Consider the following 20,648-nt stretch of genomic DNA (forward strand, 5'->3'; position numbering starts at 1 on the left):
CCATATCCCATGCATTTTCATTGCTGTCGTGCATGAACAACCGACATGAGAGTCGTGAATGTTTCACAAAAGTTTAATATCAAATTTAATTGCCCTTTTCATTTAGTTCAAATTATCTTTTCGGCAAGTTTTCGAGGAAATTTCCCCCAAACAAAAACTTTGTTTTGCTTGCGTTCTAATAATCGATTTTCAAATAACAAAAACAACACAAAAAAAAAAAAAAGAATCTCGTTAACTCGTTTAAAACAAATTGCTGTCAATGCAAATTAAGCTCAAGTTTTATCAAAGAAGTTGTTGTTGTTGACTGTTGCTCTAACGCTCTTCTACTTCATTTGCTTCTTCTTGCTTTAGCTATTTTTTGCTTGTCATGTGGCATGTGTGGCAAGCAGTGTGTGTGTGTGTGTGTGGCAACGTTGAACGTTGAACGTTGAGCGTTCATGTAAGCATGCATTGCAAATTGATAACTTTTAATGTGATTTGGTATTTGATACGAAAGACGTCGCTGCAAATAGTCAGTTTGCATAACTGGTAATTTGATTGTTACGACTGCAGCAAGCGAGACAGAGATAGCACGCATTCGTTGTGTGCGCGAAAGAGAGCAAAAGAATGCAGTGTAGCATCAACATCATCATCATCATCATCATCATCAACATCAACATCATCTAAAGCTGCTGCTGCTGCTGTTTCTCTTTCAATACTTTTGCCCTGAGGGGGCCAAAGATATTTTACTCGCAATTTCCGTTGTGTGCATTGTATGTGCATGTGTGTGTGAGTGTGTTTGCATGTATGTGTGTTTGTGTGTGTCGTTGCTGTCTAACGAAAATTGTTGCTAAAGTCACTTTGCTTTTGTAATTTCATAAATTGCGTAATTGCATTGGAGTATGAGGCAACAGCAACAGCAACAGCAGCAGCACTTCAAAGACAGACAAAAAGAAAGAGCGAGAGCAATAGAGAGAGTGTGCAAGAGTGATAGCAATAGCTTAGTCAAGTGCTAGGCAATAAGCGACAAAACTCAATAGTCGCCTCTCTCTGTGTGTGTGTGTGTGTGTGTGTGTGTGTGTGTGTGCGTTTTGTCCTTCTTCCTTGCATTATTCATGAAGTTGATTTAGCTAAAGTTTCCCTGCTGTGTGTGGGTGTGTGTGTGTGTGTGTGTGTGTGTCGTTGTTGCCTCCAGCTCCATTTTGTTGCTGTTGCCCCTTCAAGTTGTGCGCGTCGTGAATCAAGACAAATCAAATTAACGACACTGATGAGGCGCCTTTGATTTTCTGCGCCAGTTAAATCAACTGCATCTCTAGCTGTAGTTGTAGCATCTCTATGTAGACCATCACACAGCACCTGCCACAAATTGCAGCATCTAAAAGCGAAATGCAAATGCTGATTACCATAAGGAGCAGCTTCTGTCTCGACCCTTTTGGGACCCAGTCGAGCAATCACAATCACAATCGCATCACACGACTCCGCCCCCAAAGAACAAGATTATCATTACGTCTTCAATGCGATTGCTGCAAAAAATACAAAAAAAAAAGAAAAGAAAAACAGAGACCAGATAGTTAAAGGTTTAAGTTGAATCAGTTTCAAAGCAAGAGTTTCATGGCAGTCAGCTATTGAGAGATATTGTAGTTACATACGAGTATTAATCAGCTTTGCCGCAACATTGCGCAATCGATGGCATAGCGGTCAGCTTTTGCCACGGCACACACACAATTCAAGATGCTGCACGTGTCGAAAACAGAAACTAAATCGAAATTTACTATAACGAAAGTCATTCTTTTTGTGCGCGAGGGTGAAGCAAAGAGTTTGATTTGCTGTATTTCATATTTTAATTTTATTTTTACTATTATATTGTTTATAAATACTATATGTAATAATATATAATATATAAAAACTATAAATATTAGCTACTTGCCCATCAACTTGTGATAAATTAAACGTTTACAACTTGTATTCAGCACATGTTTTGTATCCACTCTCGTTGCACTCATTCGAAAGGGTTACGTATACGCCATGGGTTACGTGCTGTTGACTGCGCTCTTGCATGCGATTGCAAATTGAAAATAACGCACGACTACGAGCACGAATATTCGACTCGAATACTCGTAGTAGTCGAGCACTCGGACCGTGTGACTTCAAGCTGAAAACAATTGATGGCGAGCGTTGCATACCTTGAGGGGCAGCCACTTTTATTTGCCCGAGCGTGCAAAATGCTCTCGTAGACAAGAAGTTTTTCGCTTTTCTCCGCCACATACAAATATCGCTGGACTAACCGAAGTCGTAAATTGCAAAGTGCGCGAGCGAGGAACGGGGAAAGAGGGAACACAGTAAATTGATCAGAAATCACGTTGAGGAAATTGCTTTAAAATGTGCTAACACAGCCAGTTCCACAGCGGCGGCATTTCCACGAAAATTCCTTTCGACATGCTCTGGCATCAAGCCAAACTTCTGCAAAGAAAGAAGCGGGGGGGCGTGGCTATCGCCAACAGACGCCAATTAAACTTGTTTGAAATTCAACGTATTTATTTCGTTTCATTCGCTCTTATGATTATTTTTCTCGTTTTTCTTGCCACTGCCGCTGCTGCTGACAGATATCATATCGCCAAAAGCAAATTCGCGGCAAGTGCAAGGGAAGCAATGAGAGAGAGAGGGAGAATTACAGGCATTGTGCCTTTAATGAGCTGCCCGCTGAAGCACTTGAGACAGCGGTGAAATTGATTGATTGATTGATGGCGCAACAGCAGCAGCAGCAGCACTGAGCAAATGTAATCGGAATCGAAGCAAAGCTGACGGCAATTCATTAGCATAAATTACCCGCAGGCCAAAATTCGAAAAGGGAGAGAGAGAGAGGGAGACGGAGGCGAAAGACGGAGACACATTTCCCCTCCGTTTCCGCTTGCAAAACTGCACTCGTTTCGCACTTTGGACCCAAAAGCGGATACAAGCTACACAAGAGATGGCAAAGATACAAAAGCAACACGAAGATACAAAGATAAACACACACACGCACAGACACACACACACATAGACAGTCCTGTTGCACTCGCATTTGATTGATGATGATGGCACTTGAGTGCGCACGATAATCATTTATAAGGCGCATAAATGTTTGCTTCAAGCTCGCTTTTTCTTTTTTCCTTTTGCCGGACACTAAAGCAGCGAAAGGACACTCGCTCAATCCAACAGACGTTTGTTGTGTCTCCGACTCAGCCTCAGCTTTAGATTCAGATTCAGTGCGAGATTCAGATTTAGATTCAGTGTCAGACACAGTTGCCAGATGCGCTAAGGTCGTTGGAATTATGACAAGCTCTCGACAACGATTCAGCTTGGACCTGTCACTTGCAGCGGCAACCAAGTCTGGCTGCTGTCAAAACCCCCCCCGAAAACAACAAATTTGCATTGGAATTGCGCTAAAGTGCGTTGTATTTGGCATATGGCGCACGCTTTCTCCGTCAGAGTCTCCACTGTACTACACATAGAAATCTCTCCTACTCGAGTTGAATTGAAACAGTCTTGAGCTGGCGAAGAAAAAAAAGGGTTCAAACGCAAAGGAGGCGGCGCAATTAAAAATATTATAATTAAGCATGAAGCAAATGTCTCAATTAGAGCAAAAAAATCCTCAACGAACAGTTTTTTCCCATCTTCATTATTTGAAATAAAAAGTATCGTAGAAAAATGTGATAACATTTGATGACTTTTCTGCTGCTCGATTTGCTTTAAGCTAAGCAAACATTTAGCTCAAGAGAGCTACATTTGCTAGCATGAATTTACAAATATTTCTTTCGTTCTCTATGTTTTATTTTAAATTGTCAATAAATTGCTTCTGGTAAATGGAGTTGACTGAAAATTGTTGCAAGCAAATAATATTCTATTTTATTAGTTTGAAATAACTATTTATAATTGAAATTGAGCATTGCGTAAAAGAACTTCTTTAATACGACCAAGATAGCTTCAATCTTTTTGCAAATAAAATCATTTTCTTTTTTTTTTGCAATTTATTAGGACAGGCCATCACATTTATTGATTTTTATAAATTATAAATCATACATCTACAATATTAGTAAGAACCTGTTTATACCCGCTACCCATAGGGTTGAAGGGTATTATAACTTTGTGTCGGCAGGAAATGTATGTAACAGGTAGAAGGAGGCATCTCCGACCCTATAAAGTCTATATATTCTTGATCAGCGTCAACAGCCGAGACGATCTAGCCATGTCCGTCTGTCCGTCTGTGTGTCTGTCCGTCTGTTCGTTTGAACACCTAGATATCAGAGACTATAAGGGATAGAGCTATAATTTTTTTCGATAGCATTTGTTATGTTTGCACGCAGATCAAGTTTGTTTCAAATTTTTGCCACGCCCACGTCCGCCCCCTCAAATCAAAAAAATCGATTAACAAGCGTAAATTTAAAGCTAGAGTTGCGAATTTCGGTATATACAATAATAACTATAGTTGTTATGATTCCTGAAAATTTGGTTGCGATCAGATAAAAATAAAAAATTAAAAAGTTATTAAAGAAATATTTTTGTATGGGCAACATCGCCTACTTACAAGGGGTCTCAGTTGCTTTGGCTGACAATCTGGTATATTGTGCCGTCTATGGTATTTTTTGAATGCGGTACTATATCAACATACCAAATATACCATTTGGTATATTTTTAGTATTTTTTGTGTTTTCGGTATATTTTTAAAATAATACCGCAATATTTTGCCTTTTTAAAAATGGGTAGCGGGTATCTCACAGTCGAGCACACTCGACTGTAACTTTCTTACTTGTTTTTTTTTTTTAAATTTCATTTTGCTTAAAGAAACTTAAATTAACTAAACAATTCAGTGCAATATATATTTAAATTGTAAAAAAAATTTCATTAAAAACTTGAATAGATAATTTCTGATAGCATCGCATTTCAAGGAATTCTGATTAATGATCTTCTACAATATTTACGCACACATCAGCAACTTGTTTTACTGCAATTAAATGCTGAGCAAATTATGAATTATGTTTATGATTTTCCACTAATATTTACACAACACCTGCTGCGTGACATATTTTCATGAATTTTCTATGTCGAGGACTCGTTCAAAATTTGTGTTGTTGCTGCTGCTGTCGTTGTTGTTGTCGGCATTTGAACCGGGGTTAACGGTAAAAAGTGCTGGCACTGCAGCTGCCAATTACGGTAACTGCATTTCTAATTAGATGGTAACCAATACGCACACCGTGCCCTCTAAGTGCGTGTCTCACTCTCTATGTGTGTGTGTGTGTGTGTGTGTGTGTGTGTGTGTGTGTGTTTTCTGGGTTGCGTTGCGTGCATTGCGTATACGACGCAGCTGACAGCAGTCTGGCAGGCGATAAAGTAAAATAGCGCAAAAGAAATTGGCATTTGCGTGTGTGTGTGCGTGTGTGTGCGTGTGTGTGCGTGTGTGTGTCGACGCCTGTTGGGAGTTACATATATGAATGCTCAACCATGTGCATAAATCATAAAAATTATATTTTAGTGAATTGCAAAATGAAAACCGAGCAAAGCCAGCTGCAAACGAGAAGTGAAGAGAAAGTGGTGGAGAAAGAAGGAACAAAAGAGAAGGTGATAAAGACCACGCTTGTTGCATAGCTAATTTTGTGTTCATTTCGTTTTTCTGTTTTTTCCTTTTTTCTTTATTTTTTTTTTGTGTCTGGGTGTCGCTTGCTTTGGTTCTAACGCTTACAAGTTGTTGGCTTTTTTCAGTGGTTGCACGATGACATTGTGGTACGATGCATGATGCCATATTGCAGAGCACAAAATGCCAGTCAGCCATTTCCCACATTTCACACATTGGCTAAAGCGGATTTGTGAAGTGCACTCAGCTCAACGGGCCAAAACAAACAGCACATGAGCAAACCACAATGGCCAACAGCTAACACAACACAACACAGCACAGAGCACAGCAGCAGCAGAAGAACACTCACTCACACACTTGCGCACACACTCAAATTGCCACTTTAATGTGGGTCAAATTGCTTGGAAACTCAAATCGAACTGTTTTTATGCGCCCCACACACACACATACATAGATAGGCGCACATATAACATAATACTTATAAAATAAATAATCGAGTCGTTTCACTTTGTGACAAAGTCAGCGACAATTAGCGGAAATATCGTAAACATATTGTAGGTGCATTAGTCAGATGAAATATCGTTATTATATCGTTGAATATTCAACCCACATATATCATAAAATGAACTATATATAATATAGGGTATTCAAAGTTCGTCATAATTCATAAGAAGTCTATTGTATTAGCTAAACTGCAATTAAATGAACTGAAAAGCCATTAACAAATTGCAGTTAAACACTTCTTAGTTCTATTAATGAGTCCCAATGAATATTTATTGATAAATAAAACAGATAATCGCAAATTTGATATGCACATTGTGTTGCAGCCACAGGAAACAAAAAGTCCATAACAAAAAAAAATGAGTAAAATACGATAAAGATATACAAAATACAAAATGCAGAGAGAATTATTTGCAATTTCTCTGAGCAATTGAAAAACGAAAGTTGAAATTAACAATGCTTGAATATAATATGGAAAATATATAAATTGTGATACCATTCGTGAAGGCCAACGAAAGTAGTATACTTTTAAATACCCTGTACTGCATGGCCAAGTGAGTGTATGTTGTAATTTAATAATAATATTCAAAAATCAAAATAATTTATAAAAATATTAATATATGTATATATAATAAGATAGATAGATAAGATAAGAATAAGATAGTGAAATATAAATAGTTTTATTAAAAAAAAAGTCGAATCGCATTCAACGGAAAGATTCAAAATAAATATATAAAAAATAAAATACATTCAACTTAAAATTAATAACTTTAACAAAGAATTGAAAGTGTTATATAACATCCTAAGGCTGATTTGTTTTATATTTAGTATGTAATTAACAAGTATGATTACGTAAAGATTACCTAAAGTTTATTTTTATTTTTTGCATGCCTGCGTAATTTTGAATAACCTTGAAAATCTTTAGCCGGATTCATTGAATCAAGTCACTGCACAATTGAGATCTCAGCGAATTGCGGCTGATGATGCATCAGCATCAGTATCAGTAATAACATCAGCATCATCATCAACATCGTCATCGGTCACATTTGGGACGAGATTGTACTGTTTTTTATCTGAGTGCATGTCTAAGAACACTTGAGCATTTGTTGCATTTGCTGGATTTGTCATTTCCTGCTTGTTGTTGAGCAAAGCGATTGAAACGAACAAACGAACAAACGAACGATCTATGCCCATTTCCGTTGCAGCTGACAAAACTGGGCGTGGCCTAAAAAGATTTGCTGCCCCTATCAACCAGCTGCTCGATCTCTCCACTCTTTTCCAGCACTCTTTCTTTCCCTTTCACTGTTGATTACGCCAAACACTTCCGTCACAATTTCGGAGACAAGTGCCAGGCAATGACCTTGGCCCAATAGCTGAACTGCTCTCACCTTCGTCAGGCATTTCGTGTCGCTTCGCACGCAAGCACCTCACTCACTCGCACCCACAAAGAAACACTCAGTAAATTTGAATTAATTAAAATAAATATGTGCCTGTGTATGTAGCCCAATTGAGCTGCTAGAACACACTAACTTTTGTTAGGCTTATCTACACTTCTACACAACAAGTCAACTTACAGTGTATCTACTAGGCGACTACCTTCAATTTCAGTTGCTGACTAATTTATGGTGCTTGATCATAGAATTTAAATAAATTCCATTTTTTCAGCAGAGTATTCATCATGGCGACGTCCATTTTGATTCTTTCGGGTTTGTTTATACTCGTATGTGCGCAATGATTCACAAAATTCCGAATTGCATTTCTCCACCTGCAAATGACTCACTCAAGAGCGGGCACTCAAACACACAACCACAATTAACATTGTATGTATTTGTAGCTACACTTAAGTAATAATTTGCTGTATATGCTGCCTGGGCCAAATGAAGGCCGCTCATTGAGCGAAGAGAATCAGATCAGCAGCTGATAAGTTGTGGTCTCCAATTCGAGTTTTGTGCTCAGAGTCAGTTTATCAGCAAGTGATAGCCGTAAACAGAAATAAAGCAGACGCCGAAAACCAGTACAGAGAGCAAGAACAACAACAATCACAGAGAACGGCGCTCTCATGGTGCGAAGGTTGCTCAACCAGTTTGCTTATGTTATGTTCATTGAGTATTTTGCTTACTCAACTGTTGTGACCACTCGTGCTCACATGTGCATTTGCTTACGCTCTTGCGTTCGCTCTCTCTTTCTCTCTCTTTCTCGGGTTTCAACAGAGTTCTAAGCTTTTTCAGCTTTCAGTCGTTTTGCCGTCGCCAAAGGCAGTTCGTGTTTGGTTCTCGTGCGCGCAATGTAATAATTTTTTTCGAGTGTCTGCTCTGTTGCGTATTTGTTTGTTGTGACCGATTGTTTTGTTTTTTTTTTCTGTGATTGTTTGTTGCTATTGGAGTGTGTTGTTGACGGCAACGAAATGTCTGTTAATCATGACTTCGATCGCAAGTATTTGCGCAGCATTGAAGGCCTGTGTAAGATCACCTGCCTGGTAAGTGAAGAGCGAAAGAGAGACAACGACTGTCCAAATAAATTCACTCATTCCCGAATCTGTAAAGCTGTGCGCCTTCATTGGATTCCTGTGCATTGCCTGCAGCTCGGTGAGGCTGAGTAATTTTCGTGGCTGCTTCTATATGATCGTTGCGGTGATTGGCTTTGTGACGACGCTGGGGCTGTTTGTCTCACGTTACCTGCGCCTCGGCCAGGGCTGGCAACTCAACTCGACGCGCTGCTCACTCGGCGTGCACGCAACCCTCGCTCTCAGTCACTTTATTGCCTCCGGTTTGGTGCTCTCACTCGACATTGGCTCATATACAGCGGCAGCGGTGAGTACTTTTGTTGCTCTCTTTCTCTTTAACTTCATGTTCATCTTTAACTTCAACTTCGACTTGACCTTGCCTCTTGTTTGGTTTCTGTTTCTCTTTATGCCAGTTCTTTGGCCTGACGATATTCAGCATCAACGCCCTGGAGGCGTTTGGCAGTTATCGACGCAGTCGTCAACGTGATGTTTCCACTCAAACGGTCTAAGGAGCGCTAAAATATTAATATAAACTCTTGTCCTAAGCTAGTTACAAATTGAGTGAGTGTATGCTGTTGAGTGTGAATGTGTTTACATGTATAGTATGTGTATTAGTCGGAATAAAGTCTGAGTCTTTTGCTAGTTAAGCCAAAAAGTGACAAAACACCATTCGATGCTCGATGTGTTGTTATTGTCTGCAACTTATCGGAACGGAACGAAGATATATCTATACCGAAGAGAAGGAAGCGAAGCACAAAGAATTCGGTCAACAAATGCGGGTTATCGCTATCTACGCAAGCAGACAAAGCAACAGCAGCAACAGCAACGGATCGTTCTATTGTTATTATCATTATTACTATATCACAATAGATATTGTGTCGAGGTGTTAAGTAATGCGAAAGAGCGAGAAAGGAAGAGAGTGAGAAGCGACGCATCAACAACTTAACTGACTTCGGTTCATTCGCACGTGATGCCGTTAACTTTAAGCTAAGCTCACAACCAGAGAGAGAGAGCTGTTGAAGTGTCGTGGAGAGATCAAGAACGTAAACAGAGCTTTTTAAGCGCAAAGCGCATTAATACATATGTATGTGCACAAATGTAATTATCTATGTAGTTATGTATATTTAATAATTATATCATTTTTTATTCCTATACATATTGTTTTTTTGTTAATGAGTTATTGTTTTCAGCTTTTCCAACTGGAGACCCGACTGGAATCTATCTGAAAGCTCATTAAAGCTGTTGCACTCTTTAAACTTTCTTCAAAATACTGTGGATTAAGCGTAGAGCAACGCTTCAAGCGTTACAAGACTGTTGAGCCACTGTTGGCAATAGTTAGATACAGTGAGAGAGAGAAAGAGAGAGAGAGCAAAGGAACGGAGAGAGCCAACATTTAGGCGAAGCTACTTTGCATATGTTTGTGAAACGGCTAAGCTCAAACTACAAAGAGAACTAACTCCCTTGTGGAGCCTGAAGCTTATAGCATTACGTTAGCCTCTCTCTCTCTGTCTCTCTCTCTCTCTTTCTGACCGTCTCTTTCTAGCAGTGACAACATCAACCCCTCTTAGCACTATGGCAACGTTGTCGTCCTTTTAAGTAGTGGACAGTGGGACACATGGCAACGACAGTTGTAGCTTTGTTAACTTGAAAATTTGCACTTGCCATAGAGAAGGCCTTATCACGCTTCTCCTTCCCCTTCTCCTCAACAGCATCTTCTTCTCCCCTGCCTCGTGCACCTTGAGCAACAACTAAAGTTGTCGTTGTTGGCAGAGTTGATGAAGTTTTTCGGGCTTGCCGCCAACGTTGATTTTAAGCTTGTTTATTTATGTTATTGTTACGACTCTTTGTCGTTGTTGTTGCTTTGCTGCTTTGTCTGCCCTTTGAAATAGGCAAATCCAGGCTAAGCAGCGAATCTACTCTATAGTATATATGTATTTATTAAGCTAATGAACTGCGCCATATCTTAGTGCAATTTATGTGTAAACCCCCCGCAAACACCCCCACACACACATACACACACATACAAACACCTCCTTCAGTCTGTTTAAAGCACAAGCTCGTGACCCGTTGCCTTTTGCCGTCTCTTTCTAGTTAAATAAAGTTGAAGCTGCCAGAGCGAAGGCAAGGGGCAAGTCCTTGAACCGCAGCACACACTAGACCCACACATACACACACACACATTCTACACACACACACTCGCACAACAAACACGCGCAATTGCAGCGCCAATTGATCAATCTGAAAGGAGGAAGGCTTCAAAAAACCGACTGTGGCAAGGGTATGCCATTGGTGGCATGCCACATAGCGGGAAGTGACCGGAACGCGCATTTAATCATTAGTCAAACGCGCTGCCAATAGCCGAGTGCAGTTTTCTGGCAATATGAGCAGCACACATAACCAAGCGCATAACTCGACCCTCAGCCAACTATTATTCGAACCCAAAGCAAGCCTATTCATGCCACACAGCTGCACCCAGTCGAAGCTGTAGCTGAGGCTGAAGGCAACACTTTGGTCATGCCAGTCACGCAGTGGGCAAATTAATTAGCCCAGTTGGCACTTTGGCTTTGGCTTTGCCACAAGCCCCAAAAATGGATGCGTGCCCACGACTATTTATGGCGTAATGAGTGCTTCTATAGTGCGAGGGAAACACACTCAGAGACAGCGAGACAGAGTGTTAGAGAGAGTGGAAGATATTTTGCGATCGTAAGTGAGAAGCAGTCATGTAAATCACAGCAAAACATCTAAATTGATGCGATCGAATGGCATCATTTCCATTCATAGCAATGCGAATGTTTTCCATTTTCATTACAGTGCTGGAACTTTGCCACAAGTTACAGTAAAGCTTGTCGCAAGCGAACTAAAAGAATACTCTCCGAATTCAGGCTGCGTAAATTAAAAATGTAATGTATTTAAACGTAGGAAAGCAACAGTTAATTGTGTTCTACAGGGAAATAAATGTTAGACATTCTTACACTCGGTAGCGCCATCTATCGTTTGTTCAGTATCAGAAAACTAGTTCAATTAAATTATAATTTTCAATGAAATTTATCAAATTTGAAAGGTTGTCGGTTGTTTACAAATTGTAAACTTTAAACTGGTATACAAATTATTAAATGTTTGTAGGATACTTTGAGGGGACTTAAATCACCATTGCCAGAACAAACGATAGATGGCGCCACACTCCTTAAGACGGTGACTTGCTATATTTCTGCTTGCTGATGATTTATGTTCGCCTGGTACTTCATTTTTTATCCTGGCCATTTTAAGTCGTTCTTCGCAGCTTGAAGTCGCCAACAGCAATCACAATTAACAATTAACAATTACCAGTTAATTCTATTTGTTCACTTTACATTAAGCTGGCGAAATTGTTTTCACTTGTATAACAAAAGGTAATTTATGTTCAACAATTATGTTATATTTGATGTTATTAAAAACATGGCATTATATTTAATAAGCGTAGGATAACTGTATTTCATTTTATTGAATAGAAAGTGGATTATATTTCAAATTTATTTAACAAAAACACATTCGACATTGACCAATAGCAAAGCTCGACTGCAATTGGATTGCGAATAAAGCAATAACAGTTTCATTTCAATTAAAGGCATTTGCAAATTCTGTATGCCTTTTGGTTGCCACCCAAATTCTGCGTATCCAAGTTCATCTGTAATTCAATACAAACAGTGTAATGGACATGCATAAAGCATAAATAAATACGATTCAGTCGGTATGAATTTCAATTCGTAATCATGTAAAATAATTTAAAACGCACTCGTTGCTATCGTCTTTCACCGCTTTAAGTTTATTTATATTTCTGTTTGTTGCATCATACTATATAAATTGGTTTGCAGCGAAAAAAAAGCAAAAACTAATCAGGGTATTAATTAATTTTGTTGGTTTAACGTTTGCGTTGACTGCGCGTAATTTAAACTATTATTAAACTAATGAAAATCAGAGTAAATACATCAAGCAATAATTTACTTTTTATTGTAAATACTGCAACAGAATTTAAAAGAAAAAATAACTTTAAAATGTACCAAACGATTTCCTGACTCAATAGTTATAAATAAGTTGTGGGAACTCAACAGATTTCCATTCGTTCTGTGGCATTGCGATACCCCCATTTAAAATGTGTTGAATACTCAGCAGACCACAGAGGGGTGCAGCACAAAAGGGGGGCGGGAGCTGGTGAGAGAAAGAGCCCTGGATAAAAAAAAGGGTCAGTCGGTAATAGCCTACGGCGATGTTCAATTAAGAGCTGGTCCGATTGTCAGCGATTGCAATCAAAGTGCATGGGGCTCAATGCAACTGAAAAAGTTGAATAAGTAAGTCGAATAAGAAGGCAATACGACTAACCGATACCCTGCATAGCAAGAAATTGAAAGAAGTTTAAACAAATTTAATAATTATGATATTTACCAACCCCAAAATTTAAAGACCTTAAATACAATCATGAACGATTTGAATTAAATATTTAAAAATTAAAAAATTATCTAACCGAATACATACATACGTAAATTTAATAATTGTACATTACATTTTCTTTATTATTTTTAACAATAACTATAAGAAAAGAAAATTGCATTCAATAATTTAAAGTTAGATTAAGCAAAAATACTGCAGCAAATGCATTAAGTGAATATTCAATATACCACAAAATATACTAAAAGGTTTCAAATTGTCGTACGTTGCGTATACGCTGTGGAGTCCAAGTGTACACATATACAATATACTAAAGTATATACTAAATAGTCTCCAGCTGTCAAAAGTTGCGTATACGCCGCGTTGTCGCCACTGTTTGCAGCGCACCCAAATTGGATAAATGCATGCAACAATTTGTGTGCACTACTGTGGCGCCTCTGGCGTAAAACTCAAAGCGAATTGCGTAAAATGCGAATGAAAGCTGCTGCCACATTTTATAATTAAATGTCAAAAATATTTAAGCAAAAAAAGGAAGGCCACAAAAACAGCCGAAAAAGCAAAGAAGCCCCCCAAAAAGGTGGAAGCGTTCAATTAATGAAATCATTTTCAAATCAAGCGCACATTTAATCAAACGCTGACCCGCTGTCCATCTCGATATCTGCGCATATCCATTCATGTTTCGTCCTGTTCCGCTATTGTTGAACGACTTGTCGTTGTTGTTGTTGTTGTTTGTGCTCCCCTTGCGGTCTTTTTGGCCAAGTCAAATGGAGCATTTCAAAGTGAATGCGCTTCGAGTGCTGGCCACAAACAATGCGCTGTCCAATGGGATCAACTCAGCCCTCGCAAAACCGATGCCGGACTTACGCAGGATGCGCTTGCCAATGAACGAAAATGATTCGCTTCCTGTTTGAGCTCTACTCCCTCTCTCATCCTCTTTCTCTCCCTTCCCCTTTCGTCCTTTTTGCGTTTTCCCTTTTTGGGGGACATCATTATGTCGTTTGTTATTGTTGTTTCTGTTGTCTCGTTGTCGTTGTTATTATTATTTTTGGGCTTCGGCATTTAATCTCTCTGGACGCCGTCGCGTCGTTTGATTGTCGCAGCTCGCTTTGGCCAACGCTCAATCAGCTAATTTGAAGTGGATAATTAATTGCATTAATTACTTGCAATTAATATTTGTCTTCCTCTCATACTCTACCCCTCTCTCTCTCACCCTTTATGTTTGTCTTTTCCTAATGGCGCAGATGGTCTAAGTCCCAAGTAAGAGAACTACAGCCAAGTGTGCTCGACTGTGAAATACCTACTCTTTTTGAATAAAATCATATTCTACATATATTATATACCAAAAAATACTCAAATATACCGAAGATTATATTTAGTATATCGATCTAGTCCCACATTTTAACAAGTAAGAAAGATACAGTGAAGTGTAGGGCGGTATTCATTTATACTAGTTTAATATATCGAGAAAAAAATTAATATATTTTAAAGGCTATTTTAGGTATATTGGTACAGTACAACATTTAAATCATACCATGGAGTTGAAAATATAACAGTACAAAATATACCATAGATTACAAAATATACCATAAATACTGCAGTTGTTATTGCTTGTACGGAAGCGCATGCAAACATTATAAGTGCTGTCAAAAATTATAGCTCTATCTCCTATATTCTCTGAGATTTTGGTGTTTATATGGACGGACGGACGGACAGACAGAGGTACAGACGGACATGGCAATATCGACTGTTGACGCTGATCAAGAACATATATACTTCATAGGGTCTCCTTCTGGCTTTTACTAATATAATATAATAATATAATATATGTATATATAATAATATAATACCCTTTTTCTCTATGAGTAACGGGTATAAAAACAGGAAGCATAAACAAGAGAAGTCTGGACTAGGAAATGCGCTCTGCTTCTTATAAGCAAATTTAAAATGTTGTGAATACTCGTTTTTTGTACACAGAATTGTTGGCTCACTAGCTTTGTTTATTAATTTAACGAAAAGCGCAAGAGAATTGAACACTTGGAATTGCAAAATAATACCACAACGTGGGGGGAGCACATAATTAAATATTTTCGGAATTGAAATTTGAATGAAAAAACGTGCATATACTCACGATATATAGGCATGTATTCAAATTGGAAAATAAACTTGATTGGCGTGCTGAATACAGACGAACAAACAAATAAGTAGAACATATACACAAAAAATAAAGAGAAACACTCAACTTTGGGGTATACAAAATTTGTATATTCAATAATTATAATGATAACAACAGTGACTGAGAGAAAACTAACTAGAAATGCCTAACTATCTGATCTGAGCACGCAACGCTATCGAGCTGGGTATCTCGACGTTGTTCACCTGCAGCAGTTGCACAAGATTGCGGACAAAGTCCTGCGACACCTTGAGCTCATCGTCCGCCTGCAGGCGATCGTACAGATCCAGGGCACCCTCATAGTTGTTGGTCTTGGCAAACTGTGTGAGCAGCATGTCATAGATGCGCTGCTCGTCGATGGCACGCTGCAAGCCGCGAACTCCGCGCGCCAAACGCAGCAGCGTCTGAACGGCGCCCTCTTGACCCAAATGCTCGCAGTTCTTCAGCAGCTGTTCGTGATTCAGTCGAAACTCTGGATTGATGATCAGACGACGCAGCTGCGTCTCCGTGCCGGATTCAGCGAGTGCCAGCAACAAGGCGCTATTCATATTCACACTGCCATGGACTCGCGTCACCGTCGCCGTCACATTGGCCAAATGCTGTTGCGCCGACTCCTTGGTTGTGCCCGGGAATCGTGCCAGCTCCTCCTCGTGGCCATTGCTCAGCTTGACCAGCAGCGAGAGCAGCTCAAATTGCAGCGGTGTGTGCTTGTAGCGTGTGGCCAGCCGTTGGAACTCGGCGATTGCGGCATCCAAATCACCCCGCAACAGCCACTCACGTAACACGGGACCGAGCAGCGCATTGTGTGTCTGACAGTAGCCAAGTTTGCGCAGGAATTCAAATGTTTCGAAGGTCAGACTGTGGCCGGAATCGGGCACCGGCTCCTTCATCGCCTGTTGGGCGACGTTGTTGAGAAGCTGCCACACGTTCTTGATCACATAATCGCCGCCGTTCACTTTATGCTGTGTTGCACGCTCACGCAGCAGTTGCTTTGCCTCTTCCAACTGGGAGTTGTGCACCAAGAGTGCCGCATAGTCAATCAGCTTGTGCTCATCGATTTGGAAACCTGGAGAAGAAAATAATTATATTGAACAATTGATTAGAAGAAGTTCAATTTTAGCTTAAGATAATGTTGCATAGCACTTTGATAGAGTTTGAAAAATGTGTTGAAAGATGTGAAAGACGTGATAATGTCGCATTCAACTTGAGAAATTAAGCTCAAAATATCTTAAACATGTTCTAGCTTAAGTAATCATTAATGAGATGTTAATTTTTTATAAAAAATGTATCTACTCGTTAATTAGTTTAGTGTTTTATAAAAAGAAGCATATAATTTTGAATATAAATACAAATTGAAAAATTAAAAGTGTTAAATTGAAAGCTTCTTGCAAGTTGAACCATTATAATTAAGATTAAATAGTTCAATAACAAATTAAATCCAACATTTATATTGAAATATTCAATTTATATTATTTAAATAATAGTTAAATAACAAATTTAAATCCATTGCAATATATACTTCCAATTATGTTTGTCGAATTTAAACATTATTTTTTCAGATAGGAAATAAATAAATTAAGATTTAATGAATACCAAAAAATTAAATATGAAATTAAATTGCAAAAAAGCAAACAAAATACGTTACATCGAACTTTGAAAGATAAGTACATAAAACAATTAAATAAGATTAAATATTGTTTATTGTTTAAAAACATTAATTGGAGCAGCAAAAAGAAAGACGGTAAGCACATAAGATTAATGCATTTCAATACACATGCTATCTTGTTTAACTGCACAAATTGGAACCCAAAAATGAGAATGTTAAGCATTAAGACATAAAATGAAACAACTGAATTTTATCAGTGCAATTTCTAGGTTCTTTTCTTAGCCATATATGCCGCTAAAAGAATTCATATACTAAACACAGTGTGGCAGTTAAGTGAAATTAAAGGCTGTTAAGCGGGACACAAAATAGGACGGCCTGGAACTCCCCTCAATGCAATTTCTAAGGATTTTTTAAGCAATACATGCCGCTAAATGAATTCATAGACTAAATAGTGTATCTGTTAAGTGAAATTAAAGGCCGTTAAGCGGGATATAAAATTTGTCGCCATATAACTCACCTCAGTGTAATTTCTAAACATTTTTAAACAATATATGACGCTAAGTGAATTCATATACTAAACACAGTGGGCAGTTAAGTGAAATTAAAGGCTGTTAAGCGGGACACAAAATAGGACGCCCTGGAACTCCCCTCAATGCAATTTCTAAGCAATACATGCCGCAAAATGAATTCACAGTCGAAATAGTGTGTCTGTTAAATGAAATTAAAGGCCGTTAAGCGGGATATAAAATTTGTCCCCATATAACTCACGTCAGTGTAATTTCTAACCTTTTTTTAAGCAATATATGCCGCTAAATGAATTCATATACTAAACACAGTGTGGCAGTTAAGTGAAATTGAAGGCTGTTAAGCGGGACACAAAATATAACGCTCTGGAACTCCCCTCAATGCAATTTCTAAACTTTTTTTAAGCAATATATGCCGCTAAATGAATTCATATACTAAACACAGTGTGGCAGTTAAGTGAAATTAAAGGCCGATAAGCAGGACACAAAATAGGACGCCCTAGAACTCCCCTCAATGCAATTTCCAAGCTTTCTTTTAAGCAATACATGCCGCTAAATGAATTCATAGACTAAATAGTGTGTCTGTTAAGTGAAATTAAAGGCCGTTAAGCGGGATCGTTCTGCTCTCACCTGGATAAGTTTTCTGCAATCGCAGCAACGTCTGCTGAGCACGCGTCACATCCTTGAGCTTGATGTGCAGATCGAGAATCGCCGCCAGCATGCCAGGACTGATCTGAACACGCAGCGCTTCGCATTTGGCCAGCAACTCGAGGGCACGCTCCAGGCGTCCATCACGGACCGAGAGCTGCAGGAGTCGACGCAGCACGCCACGGGTGTTGAGCTGCTTGGCCTCCAGCTCGATGAGATGGCACTCCAACTCATCCAGCGACATGTCACGCGGATGCTTGATGAAGCTGCCGCCGCCGCTGCTGACGCTCACATCCGGTGGCAACAGCAGCTCCGACTGTCGCATCTTCTGCAGCACCTTGACAATCGCTTCCCGGGTATCCGGCTGCGCACTTCCTGCTGCCACATGGAGCAGCGACTCGGCTGCCGCCGGCGACATCTTGAGTTGCAGTCGCTGCATCTCGTGCAGGAAGCGCAACAAGGAGTCGGGCTCCTGACGCAGACGCGTTTGTGGTCCGCACATCTGCAGCAGCAGCGCACCAACGAAATCCTCCTGCCGCTGCAACGAGCGCTGTTGCAACGCCTGCGTCAACTGCGCGAATGCGGCATACCGCTTGGTGGCACGAGCATGCACCGCCAGCGAGGCGAGCGGCGTCAAAAGCGGCGCCAGCTGCAGTCGCGTGGGATACAGCTGCAGCAGCTCCAGCGCCTGCGTCAATTGCTGTTGCAGCAGCAGCTGGTTGAGCACATGCGACAGCGTCTGCGAGGCACGCACACCGACCTCGTCGAGCTGTTGCAGCGCCTGGCGTGGCTGTTGCAACGTCTGCCACAGTCGAGGCAACACGTAATCGCGCAGCGTGACTTCGTCGCACTCGACGCGGAGTCGCTGCATCTCGGCGAGCACACGCAACACGCCCGACTCGCCCTCGCTCCGCTGCTGCTGCAACACCAGCGGCCAGAAGTAATGCGGTCGCAGCGTCTCGCCCGCCGCACTCAACGCCTCCAGGCAGTCGAGCGCCAGCGATGGCTGGCGACGCAGCGCCAATTCGGTGAGCAGCTCCAAGGCGCGTGTATTCTGTCCACGCTGTCGCAGCTCGGTGGCGAATTTTAGCATCTGTGGCAGCGGCGTGCGGGCGTAAAACAGTTCGTGGAACAGCAACGTCGCATAGCCATCGATGCTCTGGTTCTCGTTGTATTGCGGCGTCGGCAATGCGCCCACCAGCTGTATCATCTGTTCCGCCTGGCCGCGATGCAGCAGCTGTATGCACAGGCTGCCAATGGCAGGCGGCACATCTGCATCCTCCACAATGTCACGCGGCAGCTGCGCAATGAGCTGCTGCATCAGCGGGGCATCCCAGTGCTGGCTCAGCACCAGGGCACGCAGCATCTGCAGAAGCTGCGGGGCGTTGAACTGTTCCGGGTGCTGCTTGAGCAGCTCACGCGCCTTCTCCAGTTGTCCGTTCTCCACGTAGGCCACAAAGCACGTGGCCTGAGTGCTGTAGCTGGGCGGTATGTTGGCGGCGAGCATGCTGCTCAGCACCTCGGCAACGCCAGCGAGATTCCCACTGCGTCCATGGCCCAGGAGCAGCGCATGAAAGTTGCGCTCGGTCAGTGGAAAATTGTGACCACGCTGCTCCGCCAGCAGTTCGGTGGCTTGTCGCATATTCCCGCTGGCACCGGCTACGTCCAACAAGGCTGCATAAAGTTCCGCATCTGGTGGCCCATTGTAGGTGGCAATCTCGGCGAGCAGCGCACGATGATCGGGCAGCGGCAACTGGTTCTGACGCAGCATCTGCAGCTGTGTGTGATAGTGCGATATCGATGGTTGCGTTACCCTGAGCAACTGTGTCCAGATGCGGCGAAAGAGCTGCGAACGCTCTTTGTTGCTCGGCACCGGCAGCAACTCGGGCACACAGACGCCAAGGAGAAAGTGCAGCTGATTGGCCGTGAGTGGTGGTGATTGATCAAAGGACTGCTTCTCCAGCTGCTGTAGCAAACGATCGACATGCTCCAGACGACAGACGCTGTGTTGATTGTAGTACGTTTCCAACTGTGTCCACAAGCTCTCGACGCTCACTTGTTGTGTGGCAGTTGCTTTGCCTGTGCGCTTCTTAGTGACTCCTGTTGTTGCAGTTGCTGTAGAATAGTGGCTCCACTGGGCAGCTACTGTTGTCCTGTTGTTGTTTGGCATTGCATAACGTGGGCAGCCAAATATTCGAGTTGCTTGCATTGGCAGCCGCATTGAGCGGCGCAACTGCTGCCAGAGTTGGCTGCGTAACATGGCCATGGCCGATTCCTCCAGAGGATTGTGTCCAAAACAAGCAGGCAACACAAAACAGTTGCCACAACGGAAAAATCACAACACGCGCGCCGGTAAAAACAAGTGACGATAGCGAGTCGATAGATTTAGCGCACGCAACTATCGCTCTGAACAGCTGTTGGTGGCGGCGAACCGATAACTTTGTTTTGAGCAACGATTATTCATATTTGAAAATTCATGGGAGTACAAAAAAAAGTACCCCAACTCAAATTGGTAATTAGATTGCTCATTCATAATGGAAATTAATAAATATTACGAAAATTAGTTAAAAATATGTAACAATCTATCTAAAGGTACGTAACATTTTATAATTTAAAATTAGTGAAAAAACCCCAAACGTAAGTTGTAATTTAAATTTTATTTCTTTATTATTTGCAAATTTATCAGT

The 20,648-nt window shown here is 41.0% G+C and overlaps 2 protein-coding genes across 2 annotated transcripts; one reads left to right on the forward strand and one right to left on the reverse strand.

Annotated features, from left to right (window-relative positions):
• The first annotated feature begins 8,326 nt into the window (after window positions 1-8,326).
• LOC132796672 (uncharacterized) lies at window positions 8,327-9,743 on the forward strand. Its single transcript, XM_060807923.1, has 3 exons — window positions 8,327-8,564; window positions 8,632-8,898; window positions 9,005-9,743. The coding sequence occupies exons 1-3, from the start codon at window positions 8,493-8,495 to the stop codon at window positions 9,098-9,100; spliced, it is 435 nt and encodes a 144-aa protein (XP_060663906.1). The 5' UTR covers window positions 8,327-8,492; the 3' UTR covers window positions 9,101-9,743.
• Window positions 9,744-15,234: 5,491 nt separating this feature from the next.
• Window positions 15,235-20,337, reverse strand: LOC132795776 (leucine-rich PPR motif-containing protein, mitochondrial). Its single transcript, XM_060806658.1, has 2 exons — window positions 17,944-20,337; window positions 15,235-16,249 (listed from the first exon to the last, which is right to left on the reverse strand). Exons 1-2 carry the CDS (start codon window positions 20,225-20,227, stop codon window positions 15,336-15,338), a joined length of 3,198 nt encoding a protein of 1,065 aa, XP_060662641.1. The 5' UTR covers window positions 20,228-20,337; the 3' UTR covers window positions 15,235-15,335.
• Between the last annotated feature and the right edge of the window lie 311 nt (window positions 20,338-20,648).

This window comes from Drosophila nasuta, chromosome X (genome assembly GCF_023558535.2).
Source record: "Drosophila nasuta strain 15112-1781.00 chromosome X, ASM2355853v1, whole genome shotgun sequence".
Lineage (NCBI taxonomy): Eukaryota > Metazoa > Arthropoda > Insecta > Diptera > Drosophilidae > Drosophila > Drosophila nasuta.